Source organism: Lithobates pipiens, unplaced genomic scaffold (assembly GCF_037356315.1).
Source record: "Lithobates pipiens isolate NorthernLeopardFrog02 unplaced genomic scaffold, aLitPip1_a1.2 Scaffold_30, whole genome shotgun sequence".
In the NCBI taxonomy this organism is placed as follows: Eukaryota; Metazoa; Chordata; class Amphibia; order Anura; family Ranidae; genus Lithobates; species Lithobates pipiens.
The window spans coordinates 127623438-127643429 of NW_027507791.1; the positions used below are offsets into that span (position 1 = coordinate 127623438).

General features: G+C 44.3%; 1 protein-coding gene across 4 annotated transcripts in view; it reads right to left on the reverse strand.

Moving 5' to 3' along the window:
* The window catches only part of GANC (glucosidase alpha, neutral C), a 203343-nt gene that overhangs the window by 147219 nt on the left and 36132 nt on the right, over window positions 1–19992 (reverse strand). For all 4 annotated transcript variants that reach the window (XM_077464837.1, XM_077464835.1, XM_077464834.1 and 1 more), the window contains exons 10-13: window positions 18228–18381; window positions 17910–18145; window positions 10285–10411; window positions 2882–2961 (exon numbers count right to left, since the gene is read on the reverse strand). In XM_077464837.1, coding sequence (XP_077320963.1) covers window positions 2882–2961; window positions 10285–10411; window positions 17910–18145; window positions 18228–18381 — 597 coding nt within the window. The remainder of the gene's footprint in view (window positions 1–2881; window positions 2962–10284; window positions 10412–17909; window positions 18146–18227; window positions 18382–19992) is intronic.

The following is a 19992-nucleotide window of genomic DNA, read 5'->3' on the forward strand; positions in this document are numbered from 1 at the left end:
TGGGTGAGGACTTGTTTTGAAGAGGTAGTATGGCTGGCTGGGTGGGGACTTGTTTGAAGCTAGCTATATTAATCAGCAGATGAGACCTACAGCTTCCAGTAACAGATCAGTTTTGCCGCTGATTTGTACATTGCATGCCCAAAGCACTCACTGAACATGAAGTATACTCCAACTGTTCTCACTTCTAAAGGATGCCATAAAGTCTGATAATATCTGAAACAGGTTTTATTTCGATTATAGTTTTATGGATTGCTTTGGTAAAAATGCAATGCAAAGTTTATATAATGGCTGTATTTGAAATGGCTTCTAATATTAAGTTTAGTTTTTATTGTTGATGGATGGAATAGGTATTTCCATGAATAAGTATTGGAAGGATATCATGGATACTTAGCACACAAGTTACTGGTTAACATGTTTAAAACGGAACTGCCTAAAAAAAATAAAAATAAAAAATGAGGTCAGCAGTTACCAGGCCTATTTTTCAGCGGGAACGCAGGGAAACGCAGTTCCAGCACCTCCAGCACTGAATGTATGTAATAGCATGGTGTGTGGGGTGTTCTGGAGGGTCTATTGATGTTGGCTGCTGGGGGATCTATCGTTACTGGTGGGGATCTGATTTTGTGTGAGGGTCTGCTGTTGCTGATGGGGAATCTATTGTTGCTGAGGGGGTCTTATGTTGCTGGAAGGGCTCTATTGTTGAGGGAGAGGTCTATTTTTACTGGCTGCTGGAGGATCTATTGATGCTGGCTGCTGGGAGATCCGTTGTTGCTGCTGGGGGGCTCTAATGTTGCTTGGGTGGATATTTTGTTACTGTGTGTGATATTTTGTTGTGGGTGGTTCACTGTTGCTGCAGGGAGTCGATTGTTATTGGGGTGGAATCCATTGTTGCTGGGGGAGTCTATTGTATGGGGATCTATAGATGGGATTCTATTGTTGCTGGCGGCAGGTGAGCTATTTTACTGATTTTCTTTTTTATCATTAACACGTTCCATACAAATGATTTAGCACCACAAACTGATACTTGGTTTTGTATTCTCTAAAAGGGGCAGTATTGATAGGTGGTGGAATCAAGGGACGGTGGCTAGAGGTGGGTAGGGGGCAGAGACAAGGGGTGACTCAGATAGGGGGAGTTTCTGCACCTATTCGAGTGGTGTGTGGCAGTACCCCCATGTTGGAAAACGTTTCTTAATCTGTGGCTGCAGTCAATTTCCTTGGGCTGCTGATCCCTCTAATCCAGGGGTGCTCAACCTGTGGCTCTCCAGCTGTTGCGGAACTGCAAGTCCCATGAGGCATAGCAAGACTCCGACAGCCACAAGCATGACACCCAGAGGCAGAGGCATGATGGGACTTGTAGTTTTGCAACAGCTGGAGAGCCACAGGTTGAGCACCCCTGATCTAATCTGACAGCTCCGGGTGCCGCTGTCAGATTACATGTCCTGGCAGGGGGATTACTCCATCCTGCTGGGTGAACCAAAAAAAATAACAGTGTATAGCGATATTTAAAGGCCAAGTTCACCTTCTGAAAAAAAACAAATGCACATTTTTTTTTTTGCTGGTGAAAAATTTGCATTTATTATCTTTTTTCTAAGGAGCCTGCAGAGCACTGAGCTTGTGATCAGAATATCATTGGTGCAATATCAGGGTCATACAGACTCTCAGGATAGCTGTCTGCCCATACCGCCGATAAGGGCAGGCAAATACTTGAAAGGAGAAATGTTGGATTGAATTCATATAATACTTCTGGTATTTGTTCCTGATTGAGACTTAGCCTCAGTTGAAATGAAGCACATGAAAGCTTTGTAATCAGAAGAACAATAGCTTGGCTCAGACCCACCTGCTGTGATATGTGTGATTGCAGGCTTCAAAGGGAATAAGAGCTAGCTAGACGGCTCAGGGCTAATAGAGACACTGACCATAGTGGACAATACAGCATGCTTCCTGAAGAATGGGCAGACATGTGAAGGATTACCTCTTGGCAAAATCTATTGGATGGAAGGCAAATGGGGGTGGCTACGAGTGGGCATGTATGTTTGAATGAAAGGCTCACACACAGACAAGGCTCTCTCTGTTCGCTGCACACAGCCTCTCATGAGGCTGTGGTTCTGCTAACCTGATGATTCGGCCATCTTGAGGCCTACTCTGGGTAATGGCTCCGGCCTAAACCTCATGGTGAAGGCCCTCTCCTGGTCTGAGCCTAGCCGATGCAGCAAAGCCTCACGGAGGACCGTATGATAAGTATCTTTCATATTCTTGTATTGTATGTTCTGATTGTATGCTTTGTAATATTGTAATGTCTTTTTAATACTTTATGTTAGCTTTCCTAATTTCTTGGGAAATAAATAAGATAATGTTTTACTAGCAGCAGTGTGTGTGTTTTCATAAGTAACTTTATATCAGTGTGCCTAGTAGGGTTTTATAAACTAGATAACTATGGGAAGAGACAAGTTAAGAGTAGTTGGTAGAGTACTTAATGTCCTTCAAGAAAGGTCAGTGTTAGATCACCTTTTCATTTTCTATGAAAAGGTGAACGTTCGTTTTAAGCACAAACTGCTATCCGATCCAAACAATATCTAGTGCAAAACAATGCATCTGAGTATTGACAACAGATGACTGCAACAGACTTAACAGCCAATGGCTCCTGCTGCTTTCTCTGAGACTTGGAGGAGGGAGAAAGCCAAGAGAGACACTGCTATCATGCACATCTCTGGATTGAGATCCGGCTCACTTATGTATAGGGGGGCTGCACTCAGAAGGCTTTTTGCCTTAATGCAGAGGATGCGTTAAGGTAAAAAAAAAAACCTTCAGTGTTTAGAATTAATTTAATTGCAGCTTGGTCACAGAGACCGAATAAATGGAAATATTTTTCCTAATATTAACTTACTTTGTATTTTTCAAGTGAAAACTGAGACGAGTACCACTCTCGTGCAGCAGGATTTGTAAAGTCTATGTAGCTGGAGACACCTGAGAACAGACAAAACAAATTAGTGGGGAATTCCGAGGTTGTGTACAATGCATTCCACATGATATATGTGCTGTTTTTTTTGGTTTTCTTCATGGCACTGCTAAAAACATTATACAGCAGATGGAATCTTCATCTGCTAAGTTGACAAAAGAATAAAGTAAACTGTATGTAAACCCAATCACCAAAACTGCATATAATATACATGTTGATGTAACTTCAAAATTTGTTTCCCCTAATTTATTTTTAATTGAAAACTTAAAAAAAAAAAAAAAAAAAAGTGCATTTTTATTGGTGACCCTGTCATCAAGTTCCTAGCTCAGGCACTTCCTATAAAAGGATGACCATGCTCTTTTCCTGTCTCCCAATCGTTCACCCTCAAACTAAAGCATGTACCGTTTTAGATCAGTTGTTGGGTATGATAAATAATAAAGTGCTGCCCCATTACAAAAATGTACATCAAATATAACTCAAGTGCAGTAAAATCAAAACAAAAATGCTTGCAAATTCACACATTAATCAATAAACATTTTTAAATAAACAATATAGGCAATATTAAATAAAATTTAAAAACTAAGCCAAACAATGAATAAATAAATATATTCAATCAATTAATAATGCAAAGATGTAAATATCAAAATATTCTCAACTGCATCAAATCCAAAAGTGCCTCGTGCATATATAAATGGAATGCTTGTGATCATAAAATTATAATTAAATACAGTACTGTGCAAACGTTTTAGGCAGGTGTAAAGAAATGCTGCAACGTAAGGATGCTTTCAAAAATATATATATTTTAATTGTTTGTTTGTATCAAAGTATTAGGGTCCGTTCACACAGGGGCAACACGACTTTCAACACGACTTTTGGAGGCAACTTGGACATGACCTGAACATGACTTGGGGCGACTTACCACACGACTTTAAGTCGCCCCAGGCCAGGCGACTTTTGCCATGGCCAATCAGAAAATGAGCTCCCAAAGGGAAACTCCATGCCAAATTTATGAAAAAAAATTTGGCGTGGGTTCCCCCTCCGAGAGCATACCAGGCCCTTAGGTCTGGTATGGATTTTAAGGGGAACCCCCTACGCCGAAAAAACGGTGTGGGGGTCCCCCCAAGATCCATACCAGACCCTTATCCGAGCATGCTACCCGGCCGTCCAGGAAAGGGGGTGAGGACGAGCAAGCGCCCCCCCCCCCCGAGCCGTACCAGGCCGCGCGCCCTCAACATGGGGGGGTGCCTTGGGACTGTGGGACTGTGACATCATAATGGGCGGGGACATCATCCGGCGATGTCCCTATATAAGTCGCCGCACGCCGAGTGTTCTGTCATAGTCAGCGGAGACAGCGGCGAGGCAACATCTCCAGAAGACCAGGCCACCGCCTGTAAAAGAGCTAGAAGAAGGCGCGGCGGCGCGGCAAGAAGAACCGAAGAGGGGGACAAGACCCCCGAAGTCGGAAGAAGAGAGCGGCGGCGAAGAAGAATGCCGGGCTCCTCCGCTAGTAAAAGAGCTAGCAGAAGATAGCGGAAGCCTGGCGAGAAGACCCCCGAAGACCCCCGGAGCTGTGCAATTTAACCCTGTGTTGTGTTTTTTTTTGTACTTTTTTTTCACAGGTGAATGGGTAGGGGTACATTGTACCCCATATTCATTCACATAGGGTTATTAAAGGGGGCTCCCGGATTCCGATAAGCCCCCCGCCCGCAGACCCCGACAACCAACGGCCAGGGTTGTCGGGAAGAGGCCCTTGTCCTCATCAACATGGGGACAAGGTGCTTTGGGGTGGGGGGCCACGCGGCCCCCCCTTCCCCAAGGCACCCCCCATGTTGAGGGCGCGCGGCCTGGTACGGCTCAGGAGGGGGGGGCACTTGCTCGTCCCCACCCCCTTTCCTGGCCGGCCGGGTAGCGTGCTCGGATAAGGGTCTGGTATGGATCTGGGGGGGACCCCCACGCCGTTTTTTCGGCGTAGGGGGTTCCCCTTAAAATCCATACCAGACCTAAGGGTCTGGTATGCTCTTGGAGGGGGAACCCACGCCAAATTTTTTAAATAAATTTGGCGTGGAGTTCCCTCTTGAGAGCTGATAATTCTGTCAGAGTCGCCTCCGTATAAACGGAGATCCGACTTGGAGGCGACCTCCATTGAAATCAATGGGTACCGGTCACCTACAAGTCGGATTGAAGTAGTACAGGAACCTTTTCTGAAGTCGGAGCGACTTCAGTAGTGTGCATGAAGACGGCTCTCATTCACTTACATTGATTTTTAAATGTTGTCCGACCTGAGGCAACTAGGGGCGGCCTGAAGTCGGATCTGAGTTGCCCCTGTGTGAACGGACCCTTAAAGTGATTGTAAAGTCTTGTTTTTTTTTCTCGAAAAATAACAAACATGTTATACTTACCTCCTCTACTGCACAGGGAAGCCCAGGCACTCTTCTTCTCGGGTCCCTCTTCAGTTCTCCTGGCCCATGCCTCCTATAGAGTGCCCCCACAGCGAGCAGCTTGCTATGGGCGCACCCGAGCCGAGGCACAGCTCCATTCAAATATGGAGCCCAGGTTCAGCCCCCACCCCCTCTCTCTCCTGACTGGATGACTGACTTTGATTGACAGCAGTGGGAGTCAATGGAGTGCTACTGTGTCTCAGCCACTCAGGAGGAGAGTCCTGGATGGCTGAGGCACTCGTGGACATCGCCAGAGAGAGCGATGGGGCTCAGATAAGTATTAGGGGGCGCTGGGGCCACCATTTTGCAAAAAGGCTCAATTTAAAAGTTACAAATATTTGTTATTTATTAACTCAATACAGGTTAAGCTTTTATATTTAGTAGGAATTTTGGAAAATTTACTGTTTTTATCTGCTAATAATGGTTTTAGTGTATTTTTTGCAAATATATTGGTTTGATAATACTGCAGGGTCTAGCACTTTTTTTTATTCTTCATGTGCTTTCAGAAAATATATGGTTTGGGGGGTCTTTGACAAACTCTGAAAGCTATAAGAAAAGTAGAATAATAGAAATGCAAAGGAAAAATTGCAAAAATGGTCTGACCACCTGTTAGGGTATCAATAGCAGGAGGTCTCTAGAAGCCAGCACATGTCAGAGAGCCAGAAGGTCTCTAGGACCCAGCACCTCCACCAGCACATCACATTGGCCTTTATAAGGAAGTCAGACCTTGACTAAAGAGCTGTTTGATCTCAGGTGTTACTGACGTTCCTGTGTTTCCGGTTTCCTGTGATCCCTGATTACCGACCCGGCTTGTTCCATACCTGTCTCCTGCCTGCCTTTTGACCTTGACCTCGGCTTGTTAAACGGATCTCCTCGGCCTGCTACCTTTTTTGACCTCGGCTCCCATCTAACCTCGTCTCCTCTGCTATCCACCTGGCACCGAACCTTGGCTTGTACCGACTACCCTCTGTCTTGGTGACCCTGGTTACCTGCTACATCTCCCAGGCAAGCTCAGTGTGCTGCTGCTTCTCCTCCCCCCACCTCTTCTGCAGCTGAGAACAGAGGGAATGTGATCAGTTATAAAAAGGGAAAAAAGGTATTATAATTTTTTTTTATATCTATACAAAAAGATTAAGATTTTGCCTTTAATTTCTATTTTAAACTGAATGGGTTGATTTACGAGGTGATCATTTACAATCACTGTATGTTATATGTGATGCACATATAGCAGGGGTACATTAGTATATGCACAATGGGGTCAATTCAACAGCAAATTTTCCTCCAAACACGGCAAGTCGAGTCAATGGCAAAGAGCTAAATTTTGGTCTCATCTGGCCACAGCACTTTCTTCCAGTCCTTCTCTGAATCATTTAGAGGTTCATTGGCATGACTGTACATGTGTCTTCTTGAGGAGGGGATAACCGTCCTGTTTGGAGGAAGAAAAATGCTGACTATGACCCTAAGAACACCATCCCTACAGCCAAGCATTGAGGTGGAAACATTATGCTTTGGGACTGCTTCTCTGCTAAAGGTACAGGCCGACTTTGCCACATTGAGGGGCCAATAGACAGGGCCTTGTATTGTAAAATCTTGAATGAGAACCTTCTTCCCTCAGTCAGAACACTAAAGATGGGTCATAGATCGGCCGTTCAGCATGACAATGACCCAAAACATACCGCCAAGGCAACAAGGAGTCGGCACAAGAAGAAGCACATTAAGGTCATGGAGTGGCCACTTTTCACATAAAATCATTGCACTTAGTTTGTCTATTAGCTGGCAAATGTCTCATCAGGATGAGATATCTGCCTGTCAGATATGCATCACCTTGAAACAATGACCAGCATTGATTGTAAATGAAATGCTTATTCCATTTTTTTTTATAGAAAGATAAATTTTGCCACAACACACTTGAAAGTGTGTGTGCAATAAGCAGTTTTTTTCCTGATGGTTGGAATGCTCTTTATTGTCCCCAAGAAATCTCTACAGTACACATCTTGATGTTCACTTAATCATTATAAGAGATGCTGTAATCAGGCACATAACTTGAAATGATAGTTACAGTTGTGCTCATACGTTTACAGAATTTATGATTTCTTGGCCATTTTTCAGATAATATGAATGATAACACAAAAACATTTCTTTTAGTCATGGTTAGTGTTTGGCTGAAGCCATTTATTATCAATCAACTGTTTACTCTTTTTAAATTATAATCACAACAGAAACTACCCAAATGATCCTGATCAAAAGTTTACATACCCTGGTGATTTAGGCCTGATAACATGCCTACAAGTTGACACAAAGGGGTTCGAATGGCTATTAAAAAGTACCCATCCTCACCTGTGATCCGTTGTGATGCTTGTAATTACTGGGTGTATAAAAGGTCAATGAGTTTCTGAACTCCTGATAGACCCTTGCATCTTTCATCCAGTGCTGCACTGACGTTTCTGGATTTTGAGTCACGGGGCAAGCAAAAGAATTGTCAAAGGATCTGCGAGAAAATGTAGCTGAACTGTATAAAACAGGGAAGTGATAAAAAACATATCCAAGGAAATGAGAATGTCAATCAGCAGTGTTCAAACTCTAATCAAGAAGTGGAAAATGATGGGTTCTGTTGAAACCAAACCACAGTCAGGTAGACCAACTAAAATTTCAGCCACAACTGCCAGGAAAATTGTTCGGGATGCAAAGAAAAACCAACAACTAACTTCAGGTGAAATACAGGGCTCTCTGAAAACATGTGGTATGGCTGTTTCAAAATGCACAATAAGGAGGTACTTGAAGAAAGATGGTCTGCATGATCAAGTTGCCAGAAGAAAGCCATTACTACACAAATGCAACAAAGTATTCCGCTTACAATAAATCAAACAGCACAGAGACAAGCCTCAAACCTTCTGGCACAAAGTCATTTGGAGTGATGATACCAAAATTGAGCTTTTTGGCCACAACCATAAACACTACACTTGGGGAGGAGTCAAAAAGGCCCATGATGAAAGGTACACCATTCCTACTGTGAAACACGTAGGTGGAGCACTGATGTTTTGGGGATGTGAATGCTACAAAGGCACAGGAAATTTGGTCAAAATTGATGGCAAGATCAATGTAGTTTGTTATCAAAAAATACTGGAGGAACATTTGCATTCATCAGCCAGGAAGCTGCGCATGGGACGTACTTGGACATTCCAACATGACAATGATCCAAAACACAAGGCCAAGTCGACCTGTCATTGGCTACAGCAGAAGAAAGTGAAGGTTCTGGAGTGGCCATCTCAGTCTCCTGACCTCAATATCATTGAGCCACTCTGAGGAGATCTCAAACGTGCAGTTCATGTAAGACAGCCCAAGAATTTCACAGGAACTGAAGGCTTTTTGCCAAGAGGAATGGGCAGCTTTAAGATCTGAGAAGATAAAGAGCCTCATCCACATCTACCACAAAAAATTTCAAGCTGTCATTGTTGTTAAAGGGGGCAATACACGGTATTAAGAACTGGGGCGTGTAAACTTTTGATCGGGGTCATTTGGGTAGTTTATGTTGCCATTATGATTTAAAAGGAGTAAGTACAGTTGATTGCTAATAAATTGCTTGAGCCAAACACTAACCATGAGTGAAAGAAACGTTTTTGTGTTATCATTCATATTCTCTGAAAAAATGGCCAAGAAATCATAAATTCTGCCAGGGTATGTAAACTTATGAGCACAAATGTATATGCATGTACCCTAGGTAAAGACTACTGAACAAGCCAGCACATTCTTAAACTGAATAATAAAGCATTGATCTAAAAATTCTGCTGGATAATAAACCTTTTCATGGTAATGTCTTATAGTAGTTGGTCTTATGTACACACGACCAGACTTTCTGGCAGACTAGGTCCGACGGTCTTCCCGAAGGACTTTCGGCAGAGTTCCGACAGACCTTCCGCACAATCGGACTTGCCCACACACGAATGGACTAAGTGCGTTCGAAAGTCCATTTGTTTTGAATGTGATGACATAAGACGGGACTAAAAAGGGAAATTCAATAGCCAGTAGCCAATAGCTTCCCTTGCGTCGTATTTGGTCCATCGGACCAGCATACAAATGAACTGTTTTCCCAATAGGAATTGAGTCCATCAGACAGATTGGAAACATGTTCTATTTCTAGGTCCGACGGATTTTGTTTATGAAAAATGATCAGATTAGCCCACACACGATTGGATTGTCCGATGGACCGATTCTGTCGGACCTAGTCTGCCGGAAAGTCCAGTCGTGTGTATGCGGCATTAGACTCCATACAGAGGAGTCTTTTTCCAAGTTACACTAAGCCCCTGTACACACGGTCGGACATTCTGACAATAAAATCCGTTGGATTTTGTCCGACTGATTTTGTTTAAAACTTGTGTTGCATACACACGGTCGGACAAAGTTGTTGGAAAATCCGATCGTACGTAACGTGATGACGTTATTTCGTTACAACGGGACTACGTTCAGGCTAGTAGCCAATAGTTTTGGTCTAGGAATTTGATCTGAGCATGCGTGGCACTTTGTACGATCGGAATTCTCTACACACAATCTGACAAAGTCCGATCGAATCATGTTGTCGGAAAGTTTTATAGCCCAGCTCTAAAACTTTGTCCGTCGGATATTCCGACAGAAACAGGCCGATGGAGCCCACACACAATCGGATTATTCGACAACATGGTCCGATCTGACATTTTCCGTCGGAATGTCCGACCGTGTGTACAAGTGCTTACAGGAATGTAAGGACAATACTGCTAATCCTTTATATTTCTATGTCAATTTTTAAACTTACCAATGAACCTACAATCAATGTTACTACAGACTATAAAACTGAAACAGTCTGAATTTTTCATACTTTCTATACACATAGCATTTTACATAAAAGTGTACAATTCTAACCTGGCCAGCAGGAGCCTTCAAAATTCTGGATTTCTCGGTCTTTCACAAAGTAGCCTCTTTCTTTGGCCTCCGCATACAGGGTGTAGTTTGGATCAACTTTAATGTGAGGGTCAGAGATCACAACCAGCTGAGAATAAGAGAGGCATTATGTCAGGGGACTGTAAGTGGAAGATAAATTGGAGCTAGGACTAAATATGTTTCTGATATTACAGACCTGATTTTTTTTAATGTTAGTAAGATTTTTTTTTAAAGTCTAACATGCAAACTGTGATCTGTCCACTTAGTTCCAACACCTAAAACTTGCTGCCTTTAGAATTCAAGCTGTTATCCATCACTCTCACCGAGCACTGTACGTGACACTTTTTTTATTTGCACCAAGTTTGTTCTTCAGGGCAGGCTTTTGAAGGTCTACTCTCTTCTTCTTGATCCAAACAGACCCTGTGATGTATTAGTACAGCTCCGACTAAGAAGAAGGGGATGGACCTTCAAATGCTTTTCCTGAATTAAAAAAAAACTCTTGGTGCAAATAAAAAAGTATAGCGTACAGCAGGGATATGCAATTAGCGGACCTCCAGCTGTTGCAGAACTACAAGTCCCATGAGGCATAGCAAGTCTCAGACTGCCACAAGCATGACACCCACAGCAGAGGCATGATGGGATTTATAGTTTTGCAACAGCTGGAGGTCTGCTAATTGCATATCCCTGGTGTACAGTATTCACCTAAGCTGTTAGACATTATGCTGAGACTAAGAATGAGGTACTTGTACCTTTCCTTATTGAATCCAATACATTTTTTAACACTTTACTTATTAATAATTTAAGTGCCTTCATCTCTCATGACGCTGTAGAACGTTAGAAATATACGTTTGGGTAATGCACATACTTCTAATAAATTAAAAGTACAATAAAGTTTTATGGCATGAACATATAAAAGGCACACAAACATACAGCAGCAAATGGAGCTCAATCTGTATGAGATTAGACTCTACAGACCCACTGGAATATGCACTAAGAATGAACAACAATTTACTAATGGTGGAGAGTGCAAAATCTGGTGCAGCTGTGCATGGTAGCCAGTGGCATCGCTAGGGGGTGGCTATTGGGGCTACAGCCCTGAGTCTGGGGCCCATAGACCCGAGTCTCTTGTCCCAGTCCAGCATGCAGGGGAGAGGGGCAGACTGAGCCATGGTAGCACTGGCTCCGGCTCCACATCCACCTGACTCTACTCTTGGTCACTGGTTGCTAGAGCCTAGCAACTAGCGTCAAGCAACCAGTGACGTCACAGCCGCAACTCCCTGCCTGCCCACTGTGCCCAGCATTCCACTTTCTCCTCCTCCGAACTAGTGCTCATAGGGCCTGGTCTGCAACTCCTGGACTGGAGCATCCCATAGCTGGTCCGGTGGCGGCGTGGAGTGCAGAGCAGCATCAAACAGGGAGGGGGGACCCGGGCAGCCGGGAAGAGCCCAGGAGGGAAAGAGGGAGAAAGAGAGAGAGAGAGAGAGATAGAGAAAAAAATACACCGCCACCCTCAGCAGCATCCATGGCGCCTGCCAGAGCCTGCACTCCTCCAACCTCCTCTCCCAGTTTGCTGTGACTGGACCAAGAAGAAAACGGGCTAGCCGAGGAATGGGGGGAGGTAGGTGGACGACACACGCCCACACAGACATCGGCTTTCTGGTGACCCTGATGTAAGGGGGAGGCTCTCTGGCAACCCTGATGTAAGGGGGAGGCTCTCTGGAGACCCTGATGTAAGGGGGAGGCTCTCTGGAGACCCTGATGTAAGGGGGAGGCTCTTTGGAGACTCTGATGTAAGGTGGAGGGTCTCTGGGGACCCTGATGTAAGGTGGAGGGTCTCTGGGGACCCTAATGTAAGGTGGAGGGTCTCTGGGGACCCTGATGTAAGGGGAGGCTCTCTGGGGACCCTGTTGTAAGGGGGAGGCTCTCTGCAGACCCTGGTGTAAGGGGGAGGCTCTCTGCGGACCCTGGTGTAAGGGGGAGGCTCTCTGTGGACCCTGGTGTGAGGGGAGGCTCTCTGCAGACCCTGGTGTAAGGGGGAGGCTCTCTGCGGACCCTGGTGTAAGGGGGAGGCTCTCTGCGGACCCTGGTGTAAGTGGGAGGTTCTCTGGGGACTCTGATGTAAGAAAGGGGCTCTCTGGGGACCCCGATGTAAGGAAGGGGCTCTCTGGGGACCCCGATGTAAGGAAGGGGCTCTCTGGGGACCCCGATGTAAGGAAGGGGATTTCTGGGGACCCTGATGTAAGGTTGAACAGAAACACAGTCTCTCAGTTGGGAATAGAGGGTATAGGTATGGAAGCTCAGGCACTTTGGAAACTACCGACACATAATAAATGTCTCTCTCTAGTTAATCCAGGAAATAGCCACTCGCAACTGGATATTTCCACTGTCAGATGAATCCTGGTTTATGGAGTTAGCAGCCGATAAATGACTCAAACTTAGCAAAGTCTCTGCCACAGACTTGGTTGCAAACTTAATATGAATACAGAAAGTCTCTCACAGGAACTTAGTTGTAACGAAGGACGGAAATAGGAACTTTTTTACAGTACCCCATATCTTGCAGCTGGTCCAGCGATACCGTAAGAAATGTGGATTCAATTAGTGTCCATAAAGCTCAACAGCCAATCTCTTACCGAGCAGCCAGCCTCGTGCGTGGCCCTCTTCCAAAGAGTCCGCCCCTGGTTGCATGATGAGTTGCTGGGCCTCTCCAAAACCCAAGATGGCACCTGACCAACTTAGAATCCTCCTTCCAGTTACTGTGCCTTGGACTAGCCAGTTCCGAGACTCGGAAACGGATGGATCCGCACCCCAGGCCATAAGGGCCCCCGGGGGCTGGTCAGGAGGACCGGGACCATGGAGTCAGAACATACTTCTGGACCGAAACCCAGAACCACATGACTTCAGCATCTTAAGTACCCTCTCCCGGAATACACAGCGAGACAACGCACCCACTGATTGGCTCAGAAAGAGAGACTGGCACCCAATGCGTCCAACCAGACTGCGTTCCAATGTCTGTCAAAGGTGCTACTTACACCTATGACCAGGCAGAACATTAGTACAGCCTAGCCAAACTGATGCCAAAACGACAATTTAGAGCAATTAACCCCAAGACTCAACTATAGTCTTGGGAAAAAACACACGCTACACACACACATATACACACACACACACACACACACACACATGTATATACACCCAAGCGTATGACTCTTTACTTCGCCGCTATAGGCTCTAGCCCGAGATATTTTTTAGACCTAGTGTCGCCCCTGATGGTAGCCAATTATTTTCTAACATCAGCTTGTTTAATTAAACTTTGACAAAAGACCTGGAAGCTGATTGGTTTCTGTGCAGAGCTGCACCAGATTTTGCACTCCCCACTTTTAGCAATTCAACACCAATGTCTAAGAAAATTATTATTATACAGGATTTATATAGCGCCGACAATTTAACTGCACCCGACTGGCGCACGGCGATGTACGTCGGCAGAATGGCATGGACAGGCACATGGGCGTACAGGTACGTACCTTTAAATGTGCCGCTGTGCCATCGCGTGTGCGCAGCCAGCGGTGCGCGTGCGCCGGTCGGAACCTCCGTGAGTCCAATCGCTGGTCCTGCCACGGGTTACCCGCAATTGTCTCAAAGTAAACAAGCATCTCCCTGTTCTGCCTAGCAACAGTGATACTGATCTCTGCTCCCTGTGATTGGAGCAGAGATCAGTGATGTGTAAAACACAGCCACGCCCCCACAGTTAGCAACATGCCCCTAGAACACACTTAACCCCTACACTGCCACCTCCTGGTTAAAGTGGTTGTAAACCCTCACAACACACTTTGACCTACAGGTAAGCCTAGATTAAGGCTTACCTGTAGGTCCAAGAAATATCTCCTAAACCTACACGGTTTAGGAGATATTTTCCGAAAGACAGGCACCGCTGTCTACAGGCGCACTGAGCGCGGCACCATCAACAACGAAGATGCCACGCGTGTCGGCTCCCGCGCGCATGTTTGGGAGGGACGTCATCGCGGCTTCGCTGAATGACAGCGGCGGAGCAGCGAGACCCCACAGAGAAGATGGATGCGCCGGACTACATAGGACAGCGGTGGCATCGCTGGCTCCTGTGTCAGGTAAGTGACACATAATGGACTACTATGCGATGCATAGTAGTCCATTATGCTTTGCCTTTGCAGGGAATGAAAGAGGAAGTAAACTCATCAGGGTTTACTTCCTCTTTAACCCCTTCACTGCCAGTGTCATTTACACAGGAATCATTTGTATAGCACTGGTTTCTGTATAAATGACAATGGTCCCAAAAACGTGTCAAAAATGTCTGATGTGTCCGCCATAATGTCGCAGTCACAATAAAAATCGCTGATCGCCGCCATTACTAGTAAAAAAAAAAATAATAATAAAAAGGCCATAAAACTATCCCCTATTTTGTAAATGCTATAACTTTTGCGCAAACCAATCAATAGTCACTTATTGCGATTTTTTTTTACCAAAAATATGTAGAAGAACACATATTGGCCTAAACTGAATGTTTTATACATTTTTGCGGGGTATTTATTATAGCAAAAAGTAAAAAAAATTATTTTTTTATCAAAATTGTCGCTCTTTTTTTGTTACCACCAAAAGAAAGCTCTATTTGTGGGAAAAAAAGGACATCAATTTTGTTTGGGAGCCACGTCGCACGACCGCGCAATTTTCAGTTAAATTGACACAGTGCCGAATCGCAAAAAGTGGTCTGGTCTTAAGCCAGCAAAATGGTCCACTTGGAAAGTGGTTAAGCAGCGCTTTACAACTTGAGGGTAGACAGTACAAATACAATACACTTTTATACAGTAGGAATCAGAGGGCCCTGCTCATTAGAGCTTACAATCTAAGAGGGAGGGTCAAGAGATACAAGAGGTAGTAACTGTGATTGATGTGCTGTTAGATAAAATAAATGTACAGTTGTCAGGTGGGCGCCAGATTGGCTTTTCTAAAGAGATGAGTTTTCAGGGATCGCCTTAAAGTAGGAAAAGTAGGAGACAGTCGGACAGATTGGGTTACAGCATTCCAGAGGCTTGGAAGAAGTCCTGGAGGTGAGCATTGGATGAGGTGACAAGTGAGCTAGAGAGCAGGGAGTCTTGGGAGGAGCGAAGAGGACAATTTGGTTGGTATTTTGGGACCAGGTTAGAGATGTAGCTGGGGGATAGGTTGTGGATGGCTTTGTAAGTTATTGAATTAGTTGGTTGCGCAAACCAATCAATAGTCACTTATTGCGATTTTTTTTTACCAAAAATATGTAGAAGAACACATATTGGCCTAAACTGAATGTTTTATACATTTTTGCGGGGTATTTATTATAGCAAAAAGTAAAAAAAATTATTTTTTTATCAAAATTGTCGCTCTTTTTTTGTTACCACCAAAAGAAAGCTCTATTTGTGGGAAAAAAAGGACATCAATTTTGTTTGGGAGCCACGTCGCACGACCGCGCAATTTTCAGTTAAATTGACACAGTGCCGAATCGCAAAAAGTGGTCTGGTCTTAAGCCAGCAAAATGGTCCACTTGGAAAGTGGTTAAGCAGCGCTTTACAACTTGAGGGTAGACAGTACAAATACAATACACTTTTATACAGTAGGAATCAGAGGGCCCTGCTCATTAGAGCTTACAATCTAAGAGGGAGGGTCAAGAGATACAAGAGGTAGTAACTGTGATTGATGTGCTGTTAGATAAAATAAATGTACAGTTGTCAGGTGGGCGCCAGATTGGCTTCTCTAAAGAGATGAGTTTTCAGGGATCGCCTTAAAGTAGGAAAAGTAGGAGACAGTCGGACAGATTGGGTTACAGCATTCCAGAGGCTTGGAAGAAGTCCTGGAGGTGAGCATTGGATGAGGTGACAAGTGAGCTAGAGAGCAGGGAGTCTTGGGAGGAGCGAAGAGGACAATTTGGTTGGTATTTTGGGACCAGGTTAGAGATGTAGCTGGGGGACAGGTTGTGGATGGCTTTGTAAGTTATTGAATTAGTTGGTTGAGTGGCAGCCAATGGACGGATTGGCAGAGAGGGGTAGCAGACGCCAACTGGCTTGTAAGGTGGATGAGCCTGGCAGCAGCGTTCATGATGGTGAAGGGGGCATAGCCTATTTAGAGGTAAGCCAATGAGACAGAAGTTGCAGTAGTCGAGTGGATTAAAAGCTTTGTGCTGTCATTGATTAGGAAGGAGCGTATCTTGGAGATGTTGTGGAGGTCGAGGTGGCAAACTTTGGACAGTGATTGGATGTGAAGCCGAAAGGATAGTTCAGAGTCCAGGATTACACTTAGGACCTTGGCATCTAGGGATGGATTGATAGTTGATTTTGACAGAGAAATTAGGGGAAGTGGCACGTGGTGGAGGAAATATAATGAGCTTGGTCTTGGATAGGTGGATTTGGGTGTCGTCCAAGTAGAGATGATATTAAAAGCCATGGGAGACTGACCCAGGGAGGTGGTGTGGATTCAGAAAAGGAGAGGTCGAAGAACAGAACCTAGGGGGACCCGGACGCTGAAAGGATGAAGAGAGGAGGAAAAGAGGTGTAAGTGACACTGAAAGAGCGGTGAGATAGGTAGGATGAGAACCAGCGAAGAGTACAGTCACGGAGACCAAAGGAGTGGAGTTTTATGAGGAGGAGAGGGTGGGTCCACTGTAAATATTTGGCCTACATCTGAATTCCATGTATGTTTTTTGTATCATTACATTGGTACAGTTTGGACCATTGTACGCATACATATTCCATTCCTGGCTGATCCCTGTGGAAGTGGAGAATCACTGTACTAACCACTACTACTACAGTGATCCTTGCTGTCTTCCACATCAGAGGCTGAGTAGCTGACCTGATGTATAGTAACCAAAAGATGTTGCTTGCTCAGCACAGCCGCCATTCAAAGAACACCTTGCATTTCTCTCAAATAATGCACAGCAGTCTCTGTTTGGGTGAGGTGGAGCTTGTGGTGTCACCTCTGCACCCTCAACCTCATCCAATCACAGAAGTCTTTGCATTAATTGAGAAAAATACAAGGCATTCTCTGAATGTGAGTGAAAACCTGTGGTTACTAATACAGCAGGGCAGCCCCTTGTCACGGGAGCCAAAAGACAGGATCATTTTAGTAGTGGCAGCTACTACAGTAATTCTCCATCTTCGCAGGGACTGGCCGGGTATGGAATATGTATACTTACCTTGGTCCAACCTGTAACCAATGTAACGTTACAATTTTTTTTTATATATATATATATATATATATATATATATATATATATATATATATATATATGAAATTCAGCTTTAAATTTTACGTTGTTCAAAATAAAGGACAGTAAAGAAATTCAGTCAGCAAATAGTGACTAGAAAAACAACAAGATGACTAGTTCACTCACCATCTCCTACTGCTATGCACAGGTCTGTACTTAATTCTTTAAAGCTAATTACACTGCTTCTCTGATGCTACATAACATGTATATATTATTATAAAAGCTAATTACACTGCTTCTATGGTGCTACATAACACATATTTGACAGGAAGTCTTATAAGAGTTGTCTCACAAAATACTCTATTTCTTCACTTGCCATTTACTAAATGTACACATATATTTGCACCTTGCGTCTTTTCTCCCGCAGTTTCTTTTGCATCTTTACAGGGCCAGGAAATCTGTCAGGGTCCCAGGTAAAATACCTCTTTCCATCGGTGTGCTCAATATCCAACCAGATAACATCATAGGGAATATTGTGCTCATCAAACCCTGAATCCACAGCTTCAACATCTGCCTCATCTTCATAATTCCAGCGACACTGATGATAACCCAGTGAGAAGAGTGGAGGAAGTATCTGGGTACCTGTCATTACAGAGATCTATTACAATCATACAGGGCAGAGTAGGTACAGAGTAAGTAAAAATTGAATCCATTTAGTAATCACCTGTTAGCTGTGCATATTGGTTAAAAACATTTTGAGGCATAGGTCCCAGTAAAAGGAAGACGTCCACTATCCCGCTCTCAGACATCCATCTGATGTCCATTTTGGGTACTGCCTTTTGCTTCCGTATGTCTGGAGAATTCGATTGCAACTGCGACTGGCAATATAATGAAAACAGGACAGTTTCAGTGGTTAAGCTATGGCCAGTAAAAGTATGGTTTTACACAAAAAGTAACAAATTAGTGAGGAATTACCAAGACAGTCATGTCAATCTGTACTATATAGTCAAAGGCTTGTGGCCACCTGACCATTAATCTAACTTATATGAGCTTGCTGGTCTTTTTTTTTTTGGTACCCCTTTGATTCTTTAACAGACTCAACTATCCTAGGAAGGCTTTCCACAAGATTTTGGAGTGTATCTGTGGGAAATTGCTTTCATTCAGCAAAAGCATTTGTGAGGGTAAGTGCTGATATTTGATCAGAAAACTTGCTTCACAATCAGCAATTCAATTTATGGCAAAGTTTTTCAGTAGGACAGGTCTCTGTGCAGGCCACTTGAGCTCCTCCACATTAACCACTTGCCGACTGCAATATGTATACAGTATTTATACATTGCAGTTTTCAAGTGGTTTACCAGGAATTATGGCTAAAGATATCAGCCTTAACCCTGATATTTTTTTCAGCCGGTGGCTGGCTTTCTCTTAAAAGCATTCCGAGCAGCTCATGAGCCACTGGACCGCTTTCAGAAGCGGCGGGAGGGGATGTCGCCTAGACCCCCTCTATTTTTATTTTATTAAGCAAAAGATCCAATTTTTTTCGGGATCTTTTCCTTTTAAAAGGTAATTATGCTAATTGTAAAAGGCCATTATGCTAACTGTAAAACACCAGGTGTTGTTTACCTACTTCTATGCAGTTGCAACTGCTTTTATGTAGGGAAAACTATCCAGGAGTTTTGGAAGAGGGCCTATCGGCATTTAATTTCTTTACAATCTTGTACCCCCCCTCTCCCTTTGGGGAGACACGTCACTGCTGTTCACGTTGGAGTATGTCCTAAAGTTTCTTTTGTTATTCTGGAACGTGTTCATTTCGAAATGCGGGGAGGTGATCCCAATCGGACGTTACTCCAGCGTGAACAGCGTTGGATTTTTCGGCTAAAGGCCACCTTCCCTCCTGGCTTGAATGGTACTTTATCTTTTAGTCCATTCCTGGAGGGTTTTACCTCGGGTAGTAGTGAATGGGAACCTTTTAATGAGTGAAACATTTTATTTATTTTTTTATTTCATATTTCATTTATTTTTTATTCGCTATTCCATTTTATCGTATTTCATCTCTATTTTATGTTTATTTTTGTTTTACTCTGCCCCTGGGTTTCTGGTGGTGTCCAGTGGATCTGTTTCACTGCTGTGACCCCTGGTGCTGTCCTCACTCGGCACACGGGAGGCAGCCTCTCCATTTGGTGTGGCTGCCTCCTACTATCATTCGGTCATGTGATCTGGCTTTCCTGGGTCGCATGCCCGGGTGTGTTTGCTCCGCGGGACGGTAATTGTCCAATGCATGTTGCTGTTTCTTGCCCCTCGCCGAGTTTTGGCGTTGTCTGGGCTCTGGGAGGTGGCCGCCTATCATTGTATTGGTGGGCGTGTTATTGGACATGGCCCCCCGAGGGACAATCCATCTAGTTGCGCGCCGGGTTGAACAATAATGCGCATTTCACCATAGCGACGGCGGGCTTGCGTGTCACGCCATGCGCATCACTATACCAACGTCGGGC